The 17,039-nt window shown below is 40.6% G+C and overlaps 1 protein-coding gene across 1 annotated transcript in view; it reads left to right on the top strand.

Annotated features, from left to right (window-relative positions):
* DOCK2 (dedicator of cytokinesis 2) overlaps nucleotides 1-17,039 on the top strand; it is a 1,423,644-nt gene that overhangs the window by 89,730 nt on the left and 1,316,875 nt on the right. The window contains exons 3-4 of the mRNA XM_075599153.1: nucleotides 6,657-6,697; nucleotides 12,345-12,400. Coding sequence (XP_075455268.1) covers nucleotides 6,657-6,697; nucleotides 12,345-12,400 — 97 coding nt within the window. The remainder of the gene's footprint in view (nucleotides 1-6,656; nucleotides 6,698-12,344; nucleotides 12,401-17,039) is intronic.

Here is a 17,039-nt window from a genome sequence, read left to right as displayed (position 1 = left end):
ACTAGTTGGTTCATGTAAACATCTTATTCAATATTGATATTTGGTGCAACATTTTGGCACACGTCACCGGAGTGGCAGCAATTTGGGTGTGCTGATAAAAGGAGCGCTGTCTTTATAACTGTTCATATATATATATATATATATATATATATATATATATATATATATATATATATATATATATATATATATATATATATATGGGAGAAAACACAAAGTATACCGCATCAACACAATCCGTAACTATTGCCCAAAAACTGTCCTAAGTGTATGATGAAATATCAATAGACAGTGGTGCTCAAGGATAATAAATGTATAGCACAACAAAGAAGTATCCTTATATTAAACCACACGGGCATACCAAGAATAAAGTTGTAGATGCAATGTATTATTGTAAAATTGAAAACAGGGGGAGAGAAATATAAAAGAGGAGGGGGACACACAACTGACAATACAAATATACCATGAGGACAAAGGCACATAAAATGGTCAAAAGAATCCCCAATGGCTGATATAATAAACAGCCCAAAGGGTATTGAAACATAAGAGTTGGTAGCTCTATGAGTGGCACTATACTGTATAGTAACACAGACTGCAGCCCTGTGTACTAAAAATAGAAGTATGCCTGTGGTATAATCAAAGATTCAAATAAAAACAATGTTGTCTGAGAAAATGTCAAGGAATCTAGGATAAGAGCATGTATCACAATGATATAACAATTGATACATCACCAAGGTCTGGATAAATGGTATGACCAAAATATGAGTAGCAAAGGCCTCCTATGCTGGAAAAAGTCAGGGGTCCCCCTCCACAGACTCCCACTCCAACTCGTTTCGACTGAACGGTCTTCTTCTGGGAGTGGTGTTGGGAGAAATGAGCCAGTATATATAGGGGAAGAGGGGAGTAGATTCGCGCCAATTTTTTTTTTCTTTAAAATCAGCTGTAATGTGTGAAAATCACTGTGATGGTATATCACTGACGTCATCACGTCACGGAGCTCCAAACATCGTAGTATTCTACTGATTAGCCTGAAATTGCCAAATCGCGCTAGTGATGTCATCACGTAGGGGAGTTGCAGAGTGACGCCAATGACATCATCACATCAGGGGCGTCGGAGCGTGCCATTGTCATAGTAACCATAGCGGCATCAGCAGATACACCAGGAGCCGAGGGGGAGCCTCATCTGCACTGCGTGTCTTTAAGTACTCAATAGTTCTATAGTATTTTAAATGGAGTCTTGATGCATCAGGGTCTGAATGAGATCAGCATAAAGTCCCATCCATAATCTGTGAGCATGTATGTGTTCTCAGATCTTTAGTATTGGAGTAAATGTGTCCCAAAGTGCCGACGTTATACCAACGGTGATGTCATCTCTGATGCCAAAATCCTCGTTTAACATGGTGTTGGTTCATTACTTCAACATCATAGTTATGGCATAATGGAATAATCGGGTTCCTGCATACAGTATGTCTGAGTCACTCAGAAAGTACACTCAGTGACTCAGACATATGCAGGAACCCGATTATTTCAGGATTCCCTAAGGACTGACTTTCACCTACTTATTATTGTCAGCTGAGTATCCCTTTGTCTGTTACTTAGAGCTTTTCACTCAGAATTTGGCACTGGCTTACATCAAGTACTATCTCTTTATTGGAGAAGCTTTTCACTGTTGCTTCTCCTCCAATGCCTTATCTGTGCATATTTACGGATATCTGTTGCACCCATGTGTTACTTTTTATTACCTTTTGATCTGTTGCTGGTTTGTACAGGGTTGGGTAATTTTGTCTGCTTTTTTCTCCCCTGTGTTTCCCCCTTGGTTTAAGATTTCTTATTTTGATGTGTACTTTATTTTAGTACATATAAGTTTAGTCATTATATATCTTTTTGTCGCCTTGTCGCTGCTTATTTATGGTAGTTAGGAGTATTTAGGGGTGTCTTGACTACTCAGCTTATTTGTATCACCCCATTTATTTTAGGGTCATTAGTTGATACTTATTCTTTAGTTGTATAGTTTAGTTTCCAGCGACATTTCTTATTTTGTTATTTATATCTCTTTGTTCAGTGTTCGTGCTAATTATTGCTGCTAGTCTGCCATTAGTGTACATATGTTTTTTAAATTGTTAGTGTGTCCTACTACTCATTATTAAAATCTTTGCCATTTTTCTACTTTGGTCCAGATTTTTGTCTCTTATATGTATCCTTTTTATTTCTGAGGTATTTTGTGAGTGCTATATTTAGGGATTCTGTTTGTCTTTTTTCCGTGTGTTTTATATTATTGTAATCCCTCAGCACCACCAGTTTCCCTGTATTATTGTATCATTGGTTTTCTTGTTTTTTTATAACTAAGATATCATTATTTATATTTGGGTTCTGGTTTAGCCTTGTGTATATATAGTGTGAGCGACTTCCTTCCACTGCGGAGCCTCAGCCCTCCTGTTACCTGCAGGTTCAGCACCAAAACCCCTGTGTAACCAGCAAAGGAGTGTACCAACCCCCACCCCCCCAGATCACTTAGGGGGGGATGGGATAAAAGGGTTACATATATATATATATGTATATATACAAGAAAAGCCATATGTATATATATATATATATGTAACCCTTTTATCCCATCCCCCCCTAAGTGATCTGGGGGGGGTGGGGGTTGGTACACTCCTTTGCTGGTTACACAGGGGTTTTGGTGCTGAACCTGCAGGTAACAGGAGGGCTGAGGCTCCGCAGTGGTGTGGGGAGAGCCAGGACAGGGACAGGGGTTGAGACAGGTTACCTTGATCTGGTCATCTCTGGGTGGTTGCAGCGCCTCCAGCCAGTAGGGATCCTCTGGGGTCTTCAGTGGAGGGACCCCCACTGACACTCTTCACATACCAGAGACCGGGATTCCACACAGCAGTATCTTTCTGTAGCTTTATTTCCGTGTAGCATCACAGCATAGCGGGTAGTATAGCAGCACAGTATCATCAGCATCCTTCCTGACTCTCTAGCTCAGAGCCCTGGCTAGCAGCATATACTTCTTGGCCCCCTCCCTCCAGCCCAGCATGGGTAGAGGGAGAGATAGAGTCCCTGTAATCACTCCTCTCTGTCGGTAGATCACAGACTCAACTGAACCTCTAACTAACTGGCTAACTGACTAATTAATTTAGGAGGTGTGTCTCAATTGGAACATCTCAGGGGAGTGTCTCTAACTTAGAATCATTATAAGACAAAGCCGGATACAGATTGGCCCACACACAGCAGGGGGCGTTCCAACCAATATCCACCCCTTTGATTTACAAACCTCAGGTTGCAAGGCCCGCCCTTGAATATGGCTACATATTCAAGGCTGAATACACATGCAGACCTTTTGAAGGAATTAACCTTTCCACTGCCTGTTCTAACAGGACTGACAGAGGAAAAGTCCCAGACAAAGAAGTAACTGCCGGGAGGCCATGTTACATATATATATGTGTGTGTGTGCTCCCCGTTATAGCGCAATCCGATACAACGCGGATCCACTTATAACGCGGTTTGAGCGTGGCTCCCAATAAATTACACAGTCACACACATAAGTACATTTATTATACCATAAAGCAAATACCTCTCTACTGCTGTGTACTGCTGCTCAGGGAGGCGTGCTTTTTCCAGGTCACGTGGGTGGTGCAGGCTGGGCATCTGGTGGATACCGGGGTGTCACGGTAGCCCAGTACTTATTAACACTTTTATATTTTTGGGATTCTCGATTGAACACAACAAGGAGGGCAAAATAAATTGTCATTTATTTCCTTGATAGACAAACACACGACAACCTCAGAATACACTTAATACAACACTTACTAGGATGGGGAAATGAAATAAAATGTCCTTTGAACGAAAGCGCAAGAAATGCTGTCTCTGATTTAAACTCCGTTTGGCTAGGTCGTAAGTTGCCGACCTAATAACTCCGCTAAATGAAGGAATTTTGTTCTGGATCATTAGAATTCGTTTGGGCAGGGTTTATAGGGTTCACAGACCTATCTCTAACATGCATGCCCAATCCCCTCCGTGGGAACATTAAACCCACCAATCTCCGATTTGGCCGTAGTTTGCAAAACGAGCAAAAAAGGCTTTTCGGTTTGCAAAGCGCATGTGTCAGTTTGACTCCCATGTGATTTAGCATACCTGGGGTACACCCTTTATCTGGCGAACCTTAGTCTGGGGTTTGGCCCCAAGGTGTGAATGGCTCATGCTGAGTACCGGGATCTGGCAATCAGCATCATCCCGGCCATTTTCACACTTTGTATCTCTGAGGCTTTTCATCCCTGTACTTCACTAATGTGCTGCTGTTGCTGCGTGACACCAGGACTTCACTGCCTCCCTATAGTGCTCCCTGCTGCAAGAAGCTTATACAGCCCCCCTCACCCTCCCTGTATACAGTTTCCCCTCAGTCTAACCCCCCCCCCCCGACCCCTTGCATATAGCGCCTCCGCGATGGCTGACCCAGACCCCATGTCCGTGGTGTCGGATCCCCATCACGCTGTGAAGTTGCTCCCGGTAAGTCGTGCGTGGGGGTGCCACTGCGCCGCCAGGTCTGGGATAGCTGGGAGAGTTATCCCAGCTCTCCCCCTCTAGTGGAAGCGGAACCCCTGATCGCAGCTAAAAAAAATTCCCAGCAATCCGCTTATAATGCGATCGCATTAATGGACCCCAAGCACCGCTTTATAATGTGGTTCAGCTGTACATACACACACACACACACACACACACACACACACACACACACACACACACACACACACACACACACACACACACACGGACATTGTTGTGGATACACCTAGCATTTCACTAATATAGCTTTTTTCATCCCATACTTTCTGGCATGTAGGTGATAACCTTTCTTATGGGGTCTAAAATCTGTTAGAAGTTCCCTATAACAGGTAAGAATTCCAATACTTGGGGAATAAAAGTAGAGGCCCGTTTCTCCTAATTAAATTTAGGGTAAATTGAACCCACGGGAAAAAAATCTATTGATTTTTGATCGAATGGAAAATCACAATTAAAAGTATCTGGCTTTGCAAATGATCTATTCATCTTCATTCTTATGAAGAGAATTTATCAGGTATATTAACCACCCTCACTAGGGCTCCTACCACAACACCTACCCACTAGTGTTGTACCGGGTCCTATTTTTTTTTTAAAAACGGGTAACTGGTACCCAGGCAAAATGAATCATTTTTCCCGGCCTGGTACCTGGTTACCCGGACAGCACTTACCTGCAGGGTAAGGAAGACCGCGGCGACATCTGAGAGCAGCAACAGAGGTCCTAGTGGCAGTGACAGCAACAGAAGTCTGTGTTCAGCCGGCGGGAGGAGCAGGAATATAGCACACAGCTGATACCAGTGGGAGCCGTGGGAACCATGTGACCGGAGCACGAGCGTTCCTATTAAACAGCCGCTCCTCCCCGGAGGAGGATGAAAATCCCCATAGACTTCGATGCAGATTTTTGGCTTAAGGCTGCCCGAACTGCCTCTTCGAAGTATATAGAATAAGGCCCCAAAAATACTAAGAGTAAGTGGAATGGGTCCAGCAGAATACATTTGTTTTGACATCCTGAAATCCTGATTTGATCAGACTTCAGTGCAACATTAGATAATGGGTGAATCGTCGACTGGAAAGGGGAAATACAGATGTAGCCAGACTTACTATTTCGGTGTCGCAAAAAAACAAGTGTAAATCCCCTGTATTTAATTGCATGTTGCAGCCCCAAAACAACAAACTGAGCCATGTCCACAAAAATGTTGTTTTGCGGCGGGTACAGTACTCTGCAGTAACGATAGATGGTGCGAGTGTGTCTTTAATCTAAATGCAATCTAACCTGCAATGTAACCCGCCCCTTAATTTCATTAAAAACTTTAGATGACTAAAAAAAATTTTTTAAAGTATGATTTTTTTATTAGAGTAATTTAGGGTTTGTGATACATAACAAAGACTCTGGAATAATACAATCTTTCTTCTGGCTGTCTCTTGTACAGTTTCATTCTGTAAAATAATTGTGAGCTTGTTATTTATTAATAATTGAGAAGAAATAGATGCCTGAATTCTCTGTGTGGTTTATTGAATTTGCGCATACGCATGTTACCGGTATGTGAACAGTATGGAACGCATGCGCTGTACAGATATTGCCAATTTAATGCATACAGTACATTACCTTAATTATCCATTATCGCTGGATGTTTCCTACATGAACAAGGTGTTGATGTTGATCTGCCTGACGAACCTGCAAAAAAGGAAAGTAGTTGCAAGGAGAGAAATAATTTCAGGATTGACAGTGATTGTAAATATGCAGCATTGCTTTCTCACAGCTTTAAAAGTTGTTTTGTAGCTTGCCATCTTTTTGTATTACAGTTTAAGGGACAGTCACATTTAGCTCATAAAATATCTGAATAATTTAGTAAAGTAATAATATAATTATCTTTGAACAATTCTTAAAGTACATTTTAAAAAAATTCAGACTTAACAAACCATTTAAACATGTAATTATCATTTGTTTACTTTGGTAATACAAAGGATATCATCTTTAAATTCATTGTTAGGCTCTCGTATAATTTAACATAAATTCTACTTTATTATAAAGATGCTTTATGTAAGGCTAACATTCTTAATTTAATAGTTTGAACATAATATTCTGTTTAATTTTTTAGATTGGTACAAAGGATGTCTGATAAAACAGAGGACCCTTGAGGTAAGATATCTTTCATGTGATTTACAAGTCTCCTCCCAGAGGAAATGACTGAAAGTCATGAGAGGACTGTTAGAATATATTCTCAGGCACATGTTTCTGTGAGTAACGGTAAATAAATGTGCAGCTACTGTATCTTGTTTTTTCCCTGCTTTCATAAATTAGGAATTCTTAACAATTAATAACTTTGTCTGTAATTACCAAAGTCTTATCTCTAAATTGATTAATTCCAATTTTTATTGATTATGTAATTCAGGATATTGTTGAATAGGACATAGTATAAGGGTTACTATTAATATTGGTGCTAAATAAAGTTATATAAAACACTTCCAGTAAGAATATACTGAAGACTGCTTTTTTATATTATACTGTACATAGTAGAAAATTAACAAGATCCTACTGATGCAGCGGCCGTTATCCGAACACTTCACGCGTCATGTACATCGGAATCCCGATTTTAAACCGCAGGATGAATTCCAGCCTCCCCGCACTAAGATGCGAGCGCGGCGAGTGCAGAAAAACGAATTTTAGTGTTCTGCCTATTAAAAACATGAAATTGACACAGTAGTAAAGAAGCACAGTACTGTACACATTACAATTCATCCATTTTATTGCAAACAAAGAAACAGAATCCATGAAATTTAATCAAAACATCCGCATTAAGCGCGGGTGCCTGGGGCGACTGGCCGCGTTCATGCTGCATGGGGAACAGCAGAGAACTCAAAATCGGCGCAGAGATGTGTTCGAAAAACGGCCGCTGCATCAGTATTTAGTAGCATTATATCTGGTTAGCTCATTTCCTGTTAATCAGAATTAGAGTTAATTATTTTTTAATAAGTTGCATGGATAAGAAATGCAGATTTCTGCCCTACTTCTTGTATGTATATACAATAGGAATCTCTTAGTTAACTTTCTATGGCCCAAATCCACAAAGCTCTATTATGACTCTTAATGTGACATTAACGTATCTCAACGTCACATTAAAACTAACGGTGTATCTTCAAAGGACAATAATGCAACGTTAAGTCATGGTTTCTCCTGTAAAGAAGATAGCGTTAACTATAATGGGCGCTAGAGATAATGACAAGCAAATGAGACGTTATCACATATCCATAAATGTCTGTTAAGGTTGACGCAGTAAATTAACATTACATTTGTTAGGTCATATCTAAACTTGGCGTTACAGTCACACACTGAAATAAGGCTTTTATAGGACGGACAGGTTAACATCAGTTACCGTAGGTATGATTTAATTAAACATAGAAAAAAATATCTCTTGTGCAAATAAAAAACACCAATAATGTGTTAATGTAGAAAAAATGTCTTCCACCAAAATGTTTGAAAAAAAACACAGAAATCTTGGTTGAAGAATTGGAAAAAGGTTATCAAGAGGTGTTCCTCAGTTTCTTTATAAATTTAAGATTATTTTTGTCAGTGTGTTGATCGGTTTCAATGCAAATAAATACTTAAGTCATGTTATTAAAAGATAACGCAAAGTTTTGCTACAATAACATGGTGGTAACGCTATGCTAATGAGATATAGCATGGCCATTATGAATTTGACCATCATAGTACGCCCTAAGATTTAAAAATGCCCTAGCCAGCAGCAGATTACTTGCTGTTAGATGGGACCTTTAACTAAATAATCTATGTTTAAAAAGAAAAAAAAAATCATACCTAAAATACATTTCACTTTTGTAATCTGATACTGGGACGCGACACATACTGTATTGACCAACTCTCCGTATTTATGGGGGAGACTCCGTTCGAAGCAGCTGAAAAAAATATAGTTCTCAACATTCTCTCCGAAAAAAGTTTCCACAACCCGATTAAAGTCAATTGAAAATGAAGAGATCTCTACTGTATTTTCCTGGCAAATCTATCTGACAAAAATATTCACGTTAGCCAGTATGGTGTGACCACAGATGCATTATTTTTCTGCAAAAGGTTACAATTAGTATACTGTATTAAACATGAAACAAACTTGATTATGTTTACTTTTATTGCTAGGAAATTCTCATTTTCGATTACTAGTTTTGGTAACCAAAATCTTTCAATGTGTAAGTAAATGAGTTAAGATGTGGAAATTAAGTATTTCTCTAATGTTGTTTTTATATTAAAATAAACGTCTTTGGCTACAGATGTGAAAATATTCTGACCAGTTGGTTTTCCTAATTGTTTAATATTACGGAAAAGCTGTTGTACAAAATCTATTTACAAGATGCTGTGATCTGCTACAGTAGTCTTTAGCAGATATTCCACATTATCTCTCCTCAAACCAAAACTTGGACACATATCACAATTCTCTTCTTGGATAGAGCTCAGTGGATTAGATGCCATAAATATAATTTGCCGAGCCTAAGAGCTGACCATCTGTAGCAGAAGACCCCTGTTAGCTTTCATCGTGGTGCATTGGCACTGATAAAAATAATAAAGAGACTCATACCCTCAGTAGACAGTAGTGCCACCTGCTTGTTTTGGATTGTAGCAGAACATTTTTACTGAGCCACTTACACAACGGGTTTACCTAAAATTGTTTGTAATGTTCTTGTGTGATTTGAATGTAACGTAAGCTGTGGCATTTACACAGAAATAGCTCAAGTAATAACATGCTTTGCGTGTATTTATATTTTGACACTAGAAGCAAAATCAATTCTAGCTTTGGTAATAAAGAAATTAAGAGAGGAAAAAAAGTGGTTCCCAATTTTACTTGGATAAGTAGATGTATTCAATCTAACTATGTATGTAAAAATATATACAGTAATAACCTTACGAGGGCAACAAATTAATAAATATTTTAATCATTGTTGTAGTTCACTAAAGGTACTGTAGAGTCCACATTACTACAATCTTATTGGCCAAATATATATATATATATATATATATATATATATATATATATATATATATATATATATATATATATATAGCAACTGTAAATATTCCTGTATATTCATTTGCATGTCTTAGACAGGTCTGCAACCCTGTCTTTCACCATTATCACCCAGCAAACAGCACTTCCACTGCAGCAAGGGATTCTGGGAAATGACATGCAAATGAGCACACAGTGCCCCTTTTTATCTCATGCTCACATTACATGAGCAACCCTTAGTCAATGCATGCTGCTTTAAACACAGCTTTTAAGCAAGGATTTGGGAGATGGAAAGTCAGTTAACCCACTCACTGGGAGATGCAAAGTCAGTTAACCCACCCATATATATATATATGCAATACGATACCGTGTGGTGACGAATATCAGAGGCAGCAGTCCAAATGGTTGTCAAAAGAATATATTGTATTAAGAAGACATCATTCCAACGTTTTGGTCCGTTTGAGCAAATGTCAGCAAGCCAACCTCACACTGATGATACCCATCAAGGTTGAAACATGTCTGTGAGTGGGTTAACTGACTTTGCATTTCCCAAGTCTTTGCTTAAAAGCTGTGTTTAAAGCAGCATGCATTGGCTAAGGGTTGCTCATGTAATGTGAGCATGAGATAAAAAGTGGCACTGTGTGCTCATTTGCAAGTAATTTCCCAGAATCCCTTGCTGCAGTGGAAGTGCTGTTTGCTGGGTGATAATGGTGAAAGACAGGGTTGCAGACCTGTCTAAGACATGCAAATGAATATACAGGAATATTTACAGTTGCTATATATATATATATATATATATATATATATATATATATATACTGTAAATAAACAGCACAATACTGTGCCAAAAATATAAAATATTTTAGGTCTTATCAAATTAAATAAATACATACAGTAGGAAAAAACAATATCACAAAAGTACCCCCAAATAACAAAAAAAATAAGTAACTGACATACATACCACTCAATGTTTATAGCATAAGCCCTTTTCTTAGTGTTTATTTGTGTAACGGGTTTATCCCCCCCCCCCCAATCTCACATTGGCCCGGGTACTCTTGATAACCAACTCCCATTACGTGTGTGTGATGGTGCACCTGTAGGCAACAGAACTCCTGAGTCTCCCGCTTGATGGTAGTAGGGGATTATCAACAGACAGGTGGCTGAGGTAGTGGGTGCGAGTTCAACTTACATCATGTGCAGCGCCTCCACCTCATCAGGATCTATGCTTCCGCAGGGAGATGGTCCTGGTGAGGAACTCCTTCTCGGTGGTGCCATCCACTTGCGAGTAATTTCACACTCACACAGTGGGGGTATCTTTAAACAGGGCATCTTTATTGTTGACGGTGATGGGGCAAACTGCCACATGCAGCTGCCGGCTCTAGCCGCACATCTCTCCGTGCTGTCCCTTCGCCAGGTACGCCCTCCTGAATTGAAGTGGGGTTCCCTCTTCTCCTAGGGAGACCCTCTCTGTGCCAGGTCCCTGGACACAGAGTGGCTTAGACAGGCTGATTGGTCAACCTGGACCGCTAGTTACTTCACTAGGGTCACAAAGTGTTCCCACAATCCCTTATGCAGGCCATACAATATCCTAACAGCTTTCCACAGCTGCCAGAACACTCTTCCACTGTAGAGAACACTGTAGAACTCTCTGTAGAGCACTTGTAGAACACACTATAACTAACTGTGTTGTGCCTTATATACTTCAGGAGGCAGTCGCATCCCTGATGTCACTATCCAGGGACTCAGAGCATACAGCCACTCCCCTCCATACATAGGGCACCTCACCATTGGATGAGGGAAAACCTCCATAACTACTGCTGGCATACCTGTTCTTACCAGGACTTACTGCCAACAGGGAGGAAAGCAATATACCATTATTATGCATGGCTATATTTGGTTTGACAAAATTTAACACATTATTATACTGATGCAGCAGCCATTATTTTAACAAATCATGAGGTGTATACCTCGGAATACCCATGTCATGACGCGGGATTGCTTCCAACCATACCGCCTTAAGACGCGAGTGCATAAAATGGCATTTTAGTGATGTGGCTTTTAAACAGGCTTTTAATCACCTGAAATTGACACAGTAGCACAGTAGCCCAGAACTGTACACATTACAATTCATTCATTTCATTGCATTTAATTGTACACAATCCATGAAATTCAAACAAAGCAACCATGATAAACACGTGTGCCTGGGGCGATGGGCAGCATTCATGCCACGTGGAGTACAGCAGCGCATATGAAAACGGCGCCATGATTTCTTAAAATAATGGTCGCTGCATCTGTAAATTATTCTTATTATTTATAATAATGTTTTTATATAGCACGCTATATAAAAGTTTCTAGACACAAAGAGCACACTGTAGTGTTTCTAATCTAATTTTTGCTCCTGAGGTATAGGGAGAAAAAAACAACTTGCCCATGGAGCTAACTGTTACCAGGGTTTGAACCAGACTCCCTTACTTAAAAGTTAATGTCATCAGTTTCCGAGCCTGTGCCCTCCTTCACTGAGCCACTCCTTAACATATGTGTCGTCTAAAATTAGCACATAGGTGAGGTACGTTTGAATGGGACTGTCAGGGACCCCGCTGTTAATCCGATGGGCCATTAGTCTCTGCAGAAATGTCACTGAAATGTTGCAGCGTGTACCCAGCATGTACCTGGGTCTTTTTGGTAATTGCCACTGATTTGTTTTACAATAACCGTCGGAACTACAGTACATGTTTTAATGTTGCAAAACAACCTTATGTTTTGTTTTGTTTCTTACAGGGAATATTTCCTAAATCTTTCATCCACATCAAAGAAGTTACTATTCAAAAGAAAAGGTATTCTTCAATGCTGTTTACTTTATTGCCTTGTAGTGAGTGCTTCAGTACAATTTTACTCCAAGAATATATACCTGTATACGTTTTTCAATGGATTTTGCCAACAAATTCTCCAGGTGCATTGTTTAATTTGATCAAGATAAATTCAGTAGAGGAAAGTTGTGCTCTGCTCAGAAAATATCGATAAACCAAGTATGCTGCCAAAAATGTGGAACACCGCAGTTCCATAGATTCAAATTCTCACGTACTGTGTAAGTGTCCAAATGCAAAAATGAAGAAATGTCAAGTCAGGTGGAACAATTCTATGTTTTTTTTTTTAATGTTTAATGATTGATGTATTATTCTAGTTTAAAAAACAATACAGTGCTGGCATGGTTATATATTGATTGATATAAATGTAATATACAATTTTGTTGGCATGAAAAATGGAGCTGCCTTTTGTAAAGAACGATTCTTACAATATACATGAAAACGACCAGAATTTTTAAAGTGTGTCAGTTATCCTGTGAATGGCATGATAAACCATAGTAGACTTCAATCTTTATGAGGTAGATATGGGACCATATTTACAAAGCAGTGCTACAGTAGAGGCAACGTTTATTCTAACATTTTCCGTAAACTAGCCGGGTTACATTCTGGGTATGTGCTGGGTATGTGCTGGGTATGTTCTGGGCTAGTTTGAGGCACGTTTAAGGCATTTCTGCATTGACTAACGACCCATAGGATTAATACAGCAAGGATCCCTGGCAGTCCAATTCAGTTTGAATGGGACTGCCAAGGACCCCCGCTGTTAATCTGATAGGCCATTAATCAATGCAGAAATGCTGGGGCTAGTTTAAGGAAAGTTTAAGGCATGTATTCAGAATGTACCTGGGTGTTTCCTGGGTTTTTTGGGGAATTGCCACTGGTTTTTGTTCGAATAAGAGTTGCCTCTACTGTAAGTCACAAAACACCTTCCAGACCATAAGACACCTTATAGTTCTTTCAAGTGAATGGGCTAAGTCTTATAGAGTTGTAAGATGTCTTTTGTCATAGCACTGGTCAGTATTTGTCATACAGTTTGTCCCAAAATGGATACGTCATAAAGAGCACTGTACGTAGGTGAATATTTGTTAGCATATAGAGTAGGGTCTGATCGAGCATGGCCTGATAAAAACAAACTATTAGATCCTACCTGCTACAGCCACTGTCACTGTGACGGTGCTTGTATGAGACAAGGAAGCCGACCCACAGGGCTGAGGCAGGATGCGGATACTGACCACAGGCCAGTGGCGTAACTACTGACCGGACACATCCTTGGAGCCCCAGCTTGGGGGGGAGAAGGAGGGGGGAAGCAGAGGGTGTCGTGATCCTCCCTCCAGACTCTTGATGACCCCCAAGCAGTTAAAGAGGCCCTACACTCTTAATCACAGTAATAAAACAGGAGTGTATCAGAGCTGCCATCCTCCATGACGTTGCACCGTCATGTGACACTGCGTCATCAAAGTGCCGCCATGTGATGCAGCACCGTCATGACGCTGTGATGTCATGACGGTGCCCGGGGTCCCCTTAAGGCCTGGGACATAGTAAAGACTTTGTTGCTGCTTCTCGCTGCTGCTTGCTGCCGCTCGCTCTTCCAGGAGCTTTTTGCTGTCCTGGCAGAGGAGACAGCAAGCGCGCTTGGGAGGCGGGTATCACTGTGTGTGTGTGTGTCACTTGGTAGCTGTCAGTGTGTGTGTGATTGGGTAACTGTGTGTGTCACTTTGAATTATTGAGGTTATGGTGGGTAAAAAAAGTGACAAAAACCCTCCACAGTAAAGCATAAAGCAACTGTAAATATTACTGTATGTTCATTTGCATGTCATTTCCCAGAATCCCTTGCAGCTGTATGCTGGGTGATAATGGGGAAAGACAGGGTTGCAGACCTGTCTAAGACATGCAAATGAACATACAGTAATATTTACTGTTGCTATATATATATATATATACACAGTGGTCGACAAATCACCAAAAAATCTACTCGCCGAACAAAAAAATCTACTCGCCACCTAGTACCACACGTGTACTGCTTGGGCCAATAGGAGCTCGCCATGATGTTAAATACACTCGCCTGGGGCGTGCAAATGTATAGGTTTGTCGAACACTGTATATATATATATATATATATATATATATATATATATATATATATATATATATATATATATATATATATATATATATATATATATATATTGTGGGAGGAAGGAGGGACCCCGCATCCACAAGAAAGATAGGTGTAACTAAATACCGACACTATAATCAATATGCAGTGATATGTCGGTGGTGCTTTAAGGGCAGATAAATAGGGTGAGAGAGAGAAAAGGCCCTGAACAAAAAGCACTCTAGTATGCCTGGGAGTACAAAATCACATAATCTTTATTGGATGGTTAACACAGAACAATGGTTAAAAACAAAGCACAGAGGTTAAAATAGGGCATGGATCCCCTGTACGTAGCAAAACTTGACAGATCCTCCATCAAGTTTATCCCAATGGGAACAAAACCAATGCCAAAATTGACAAAGATGGAACTCTAAGGTACCTGACAGGGTTAACACAGTAAAGCTGACAACAGGCCAAACAACGGTGGCTATGGCTACGTGGTCAAATCACCAAATAACAACGCACTTATATCCCCATGAGTCTAGGGTATGTCTAAAGTGACACAGTTGCAAGGAAAATAAGAGAAAGACACACAATATAAAGCCAGGAGAGCACACCTTGGCCTACAGCAACAGATTGTAATACATCACCTAATGTCAGGTACACAGCAAAATGGAGGGAGGAGAAAAGGAGCAGAGCTCAGAGCATGATAACGTGTCCCAAGGGGGGGACAGACCAGGGGATCCTGCCTACTAGACCTGCTCCTACGCGTTTCGGCCAAGAGCCTTCTACTGGGAGTGGTGATGTAGGCAGGGAGACATGCATGTTTAAAAAGGGAATCTAATTGGGCTAGTGAGTGTAATCACCTGGTGAAATCAATCAAAAATCTGATATGCAAGGAGCAAACAGGTGTGTGTATGCCAAACTTACTATGTGAGTCTGTGGGTGTCACAGTTAAGAGACCAATGTATCGGCTGTATCGTGAGGACGCCCTCTCCCTCAAAGAAGGGCAAAGCTGGCAACTGTACCTTCCTGGTGCATCCTGCGCATGTGTGTGATGTCAAGAGGAGTCATCTACTGCGTGGCTGTCTAAATCACTGCTGTACCAGATCAATATAATGAGCTGTCGGCGGTTTGGGAGCTCTATCTCTAGTCACTCAGACTCAGGGCAGTTCGCGCCTCACGGATGCCAGTACGCATGTCCGTGACGTCATCAAGTGCCGTCCTATCAAAGATCAGGGCGCCCTATGCCGGATCATAGCCAGGCAGGCAGTCATTTCCCTAGGTTCACTCCACTGCGCATGCGCGCCTGTTCTCCAAGAAACCCCGTGTAATCAGGAGACCAAAACCATCACTGCATCACTCACTGCGCTTGCGCAGTACATATGCATAGTTACATCGGATTAAGACACATTTCGAAATAGAAGTACAGTTAGTATGCACAGTAAAACAGTGCTTAGTACTACAGCAGATACATACTACCTTTCAGGGGAATCATGCAAACGGATAGTGGAGTGGTCAGCACCACTGTTGTAAGCATAAAAGTAGGTAAATCACAGGCAGGCAAATTGAAGCTAGGACATGTGTGCAAACTGACATAAGAGGATGAAAATCAGGGGATAATATGGGCATATATATGGTTCCTCGCACAACAGAGGAAGTCTCAACAGTTACAGCAGTTAATTTTCGTGATCACACACAAATGTGCAAATGAAGATGATCCATACATATACCTATGAATTTCCAACACGAATAAGTATTCATGTAAAGGAGATATGACTGGTGTCACACTTAAATCAATAAACATAAGTCTTTGTACATAAGTCATTGTACATGTATCAAACGTGACCTAGAGTTATATGGAGCCAAATTCCCTCTGAATCCAATGAAAATAATCACAGCTTGGAATAAATTTCATGATATATGATCGGCTTGTTCCTTTTTTTTGAAGTTATGCCTGATGTTTTCCTTACAGTTGTTCATCTCTGAATAGAGATCTCTGATGTTATCACTCTCCTGATTCGGCATGTAGGCAGTAAGTCCTTCCAGTGGTGTCCAATCCGAGGATGTAATGTGGATATGTTTCAATCTTTTGGCGGACTCAGTGTATAAGTTCAGGACCCTGTATACAGGAAATACAGTCTCCGGATAGAGTATGAGTAAAATCCAAACTTCTGGCGGCCTTGTAGCGTGCAAACCCAGGACTCTGTGGATAGACAGGGAGAGGAGGGAAAGGGGAGAGAGAAGGAAGTGTATGAGATTCTCCTCATATTGCATCTGGTATCTGCATATAGACATCTAACGGAACAGAAAAAGATGTCAGGTGAACAGACTGTTTGATGAGTGGCTCGATTATAAGAACATAGAGAAGCCCAGGTACTGCACCGACACACTTTATTCGAGCAAATACCCAGTATGTACCTGGCAGATACCTGGAATGCGCCACTCCTCACCTCTGACAAGCCCCGTTGCGTTTGCCTTCCCAGCCTGTGTTAATGCCTGGCTGACGGGCGGCTT

Source organism: Ascaphus truei, chromosome 5 (genome assembly GCF_040206685.1).
Source record: "Ascaphus truei isolate aAscTru1 chromosome 5, aAscTru1.hap1, whole genome shotgun sequence".
NCBI lineage: Eukaryota > Metazoa > Chordata > Amphibia > Anura > Ascaphidae > Ascaphus > Ascaphus truei.
This window is presented reverse-complemented; position numbering and strand designations above follow the sequence as displayed.